The sequence below is a fragment of the Macadamia integrifolia genome, chromosome 5, assembly GCF_013358625.1.
Source record: "Macadamia integrifolia cultivar HAES 741 chromosome 5, SCU_Mint_v3, whole genome shotgun sequence".
NCBI classification, from domain to species: domain Eukaryota; kingdom Viridiplantae; phylum Streptophyta; class Magnoliopsida; order Proteales; family Proteaceae; genus Macadamia; species Macadamia integrifolia.
Window position 1 is genome coordinate 25,696,211 of NC_056561.1, and position 4,167 is coordinate 25,700,377.

A 4,167-nucleotide genomic window follows, 5' to 3' on the forward strand; every position below is an offset into this window, starting at 1 on the left:
TAAAAAAAAAAAAAAAACCCATAAGGCGGCACTTCACGTAAGGCAGAGCACTGCCTTACCATCTCTAGACCACATCAATGCCTTGGCGCTGGTAAGGCGACGCCTTAGCAGCACCCTAAAAACTATGATAGTCCATTCTCCATCTAATTTGATGATCTGGTTTCCTGCTACCCTTCTTGTTCCCTTGAACTACATCAGTATTTATTTTGTTGCCTCTGATATTCTTCTGATCATATCTTGTTCTTTCAGAAGAAACTCCAACTTTAACTGAAGAATCTTCCCCCACAGAAAGTCTGGGAGACAGACTTGATGTTTCACAAATGATCCAAGCTTTCATTACTTCATGTCAAAACCTTTGGCCATGTCTCGAATGGTTTCTAACCTAATGTGGCCAATAATCAGCCTTAATCTTCTTATGGCTTCTCCAATGACGTTGAATGAGAGCAGTATGTTGCTTTTTTCACGTTACCCTATGGGGTGGTCCTGGTCCTAGGTTGAGCCATGGAAGACTTCCCATATGTGGTAGAGACAGGACGGACCTCTCCCATGACTTCTTGAGAAACAATTCTCCCTTGCTAGTTTCTACAGTTGCAATCACTTTAGGAGAAATTTTTTCTTCTTTCCATTGAAAAAATAAAATAAAATAAAAAATAGGACAAATGAAAAGAACAAAACAGAAATTCTAGAATGCTTACCTGCAGACAACTTGTGTCACAAACAGCTGTTGATCCACAATTACCATCATCACCTTCTTTAACCAATCTTGTAAGAAGATCACAAAAATACATGTCCCAGATCTTCTTGTTTATATTGATAGAATTGGCAATAGGATGCAAAACCTGATTGGGAAATGAAAATCTCACATCCAGTCAGAAACGTCTAGCCAAGACAACATAACACTGCTGTTTGATAATAATTTGGGATCTAAAAAAAAAAAAATGATAAGAAGAGAATGCTTCATTTATCTTAACATCAAGGCCAAACTAGAGATCTGACAAGGATTCAAACGAGTCTCAAATCAAATTGAATGGACAAAAGGCTAGTTCTCACCGGTCGTTAGTTTTCCCACCTGACACTGTTAGGTTCTCCAACTAATCTAAGCTACCATCTAAGTTAATTCCGAATCCATTTCTGAAAAATCAAACTTGAGTCATCCTTGAATCAAATACAGATGTGTTCCTAGGATTATACCACTTGCACACACAAAAAAAAAAAAAAAAGGACTAATTGAATTATCGTTTTTGTCAAGTGACACAACAAGAATTTTAATGGCTGAGGCCTGAAGAATCAACAAAGAAGTTATAAATTGGGTTTCGTTTGGCCATCAACCAAGTTCAAACCAAACATCAGAACCTAAAGTATTACCTGTGGGTATTGCAGAGGTGGCAACATTGGCTCTGGTAAGTCTGCAGGAAAGAAAGGATGCTCGTCTGGGCTCTTGTATCTGCCAACCTAAATTCCATTGGGAAAAAATAGAAAATCTGAAATAAGCTCAATCTCTTTTCTTTCTCACATTTGTTTCATGGAAGGTTAAGTTTACCCGTGCATGAAGCCTTTCAGTTTCCCTGACCATCAACTCAACCAATGAACCTCGGAACCCATCAATGGAGAATACATTTTGATCGTATGTGTCAGCATTGTAACAATACTGAGCCCTCTCCAAGAGGCCAAATATTATGCTATCTTCTTGTCGGATCAGAGAATGTCTTATACTATCCAGGGTTAAGCTTTCGCTCCCATCCACTCTATTCTTACTCTGCAATCTATATACAAAGAAAGCATAATATTAGAATGAGGTGAAATAATCCTTCCAAGTTGATGATCCTGGATTTAACCTTCTGATGTGGAGACACATGCATAAGCATGCTAATTTAAAACCATGCACAGCTAGCTTTCAAAATAAGCAAGTACATACATGTAAAGTCATTGGCACAACAATGGAATTCTTGTGTAATGTTGTTCTAGCCCTTGTTAAGGGTGATGCTAATCAGTTGTTTATTACAGGATGTCACTTTTCCTCTCTTATCAAGGTTGTATGTGGTAGTTAGTGTTTGTTTGAGAGGGTCTATCTCTCTTGGCTTTAGGGACTTCTTCCCTCCTTTAGGCCTACCTGTAGGAGGTTCTAAGATGCTATCTTCTCATGTATTTTATTTCATTTTCTCTTTTTTTAATATATATCACACCTACCCATAATAAAAAAAAAAGGAACGTAAATTTGTGTAGGTTGTAGTTGCTTTCGACACCTAGGGTCGACCATTAACAATGAGGGGGATTTAGAGGATGATGTTTCCCATAGAATTAAAGTAGGTTGGATGAAGTGGAGAGGTGCAATGGGTGCATTGTGTGACAAGGCCAGCTATGACTTACAGGGCGGAATACTGAGCAATTAAAAAGAGTAATATAGACAAGCTGGGCATAGCTGAGATGAGGATGCTAAGGGGGATTTGTGGTAAGACAAGGAGAGATAGAGTAAGAAACGATTGAGATCCAATTTAGGGGTTGCACTAATGCAAGACAAGCTTCGCGAGAGCCGTCTACGGTTGTATGGACATATCCAACGGAGACCCATGGATGCACCAATAAGGAGGAGTGACCAGATTCAAATACAAGGTGCTAAGAGAGGAAGGGCGATGTAGATCAAGCTGTCAAAAGGAGAGCTCAATGCTGGCCCAATTCTGGTTCAGTTTCATGATCGAACCAGCCATATTTTTCTCCAATCGGATCAACCAACCTGCAGTTACTGTTCACGTGAACAACAGCTTGGGGTCCAATATTGACAGCTAGCTTGGGAAAGATGCTGCCAGCACTTGTTAGGATATTAGATATTATTTTCTATTTGTAGTTTCCTATTTAGTTTACTTTACTTAGCTTCTATTTTCTTAGTGAGCTAGTCAGTTTCCTATTATATTTGTCAAAGAAGTTTCTATTTTTGTAATTTAGGCTAGTTTCCTTTTTATGTTTAGTTATTAGTTTCCAATTTTGTTAAGCTTGGTTAGCAAGTTAGACATAAATTAGAAAGTCTTATTTCAATGCATTAGTTTCCTTCTTTTTTTTTTCTTATTTCTTTGTGTCCAATTTTTGTAAGGCTATTTAAAGCCCATTGATCACAATGAAAAAAAACAAAAAAAAGACTGAAGTTTGTGAAAATTGAGTGTTTACTCATGGCTGAGAGCTATTACCTTGAGGGCAAAATACCCAAAAACCTGAGGGGTGAGATGCCCATTCACTAATTCTTCTTCCCCCTTCTCAACCCCACCATCAAATTCTCTTTTCTTGTTTCTTATTTTCTGTTTTAGCCTTTGTGAGAGTGTTTCGAGAACCATTACAAGATTGTTTGAAGACTTGGCGGCCTCCAAGATTGCTGATCACACACACACACACACACACACACACACACACACACACACACACACACTTCGAGAACCATTACAAGATTGTTTGAAGACTTGGCGGCCTCCAAGATTGCTGATCACACACACACACACACACACACACACACACACACACACACACACCTCTTAATTTTCAGTTGCACGCATATAGGACCTTCATCTACTCCAAGTTTCAGCTCCATCCGAGCCGCGGTTTTTGAGTTCTCGAATTTCTCCCTATTCTGCCAGATTTTGAGATCCTACTTGGGATTAGGATCACTTGTGATTCTAGTCTTACATTAAAAGGGTAGATCTAAACTGACTATAGGAGAAGTGGTAAGAAAATACATGCAAAAGCTTGGGCTAACCCAAGTATGAATGCAGATAGAGCTGTTTGAAGGATAAAGACCCATGTATCTGACCCCTTTTAGTGGAATGTTCCCGAGATGCTGCTCTAACTTTGTGTTTTACCTCTCCTTTTGCTTTTTTTATCTCTTCATTTTCCTTTACTACCTTCCACTGCCTTTTCTTCAATTACTATTTGCTTCTACTAGATCCATGTAGCTAACCCCATTTAGTTGGAATAAGGTTGTGGTTGTTGAATAAATGGGTGTTGGTTAATATCTTTGTAATGTTTCTATAGAAATGCTAACATAATTTCACTTGTCTCCTACCTTTAAGCCTTTAAATTCTAGGTAGGCAGCAACTATTGCAACCTACTAATTTTTTTAGATGAATAAATAAATTCATTACCAAGAGGAAAAGAATATACAAGGGGGGAAAGGGGGGGGGGGGG

General features: G+C 38.6%; 1 protein-coding gene across 1 annotated transcript in view; it reads right to left on the bottom strand.

Moving 5' to 3' along the window:
* The window catches only part of LOC122079479 (chorismate mutase 1, chloroplastic-like), an 18,031-nt gene that overhangs the window by 5,648 nt on the left and 8,216 nt on the right, over positions 1 to 4,167 (bottom strand). The window contains exons 2-4 of the mRNA XM_042645996.1: positions 1,541 to 1,763; positions 1,366 to 1,452; positions 696 to 839 (exon numbers count right to left, since the gene is read on the bottom strand). Coding sequence (XP_042501930.1) covers positions 696 to 839; positions 1,366 to 1,452; positions 1,541 to 1,763 — 454 coding nt within the window. The remainder of the gene's footprint in view (positions 1 to 695; positions 840 to 1,365; positions 1,453 to 1,540; positions 1,764 to 4,167) is intronic.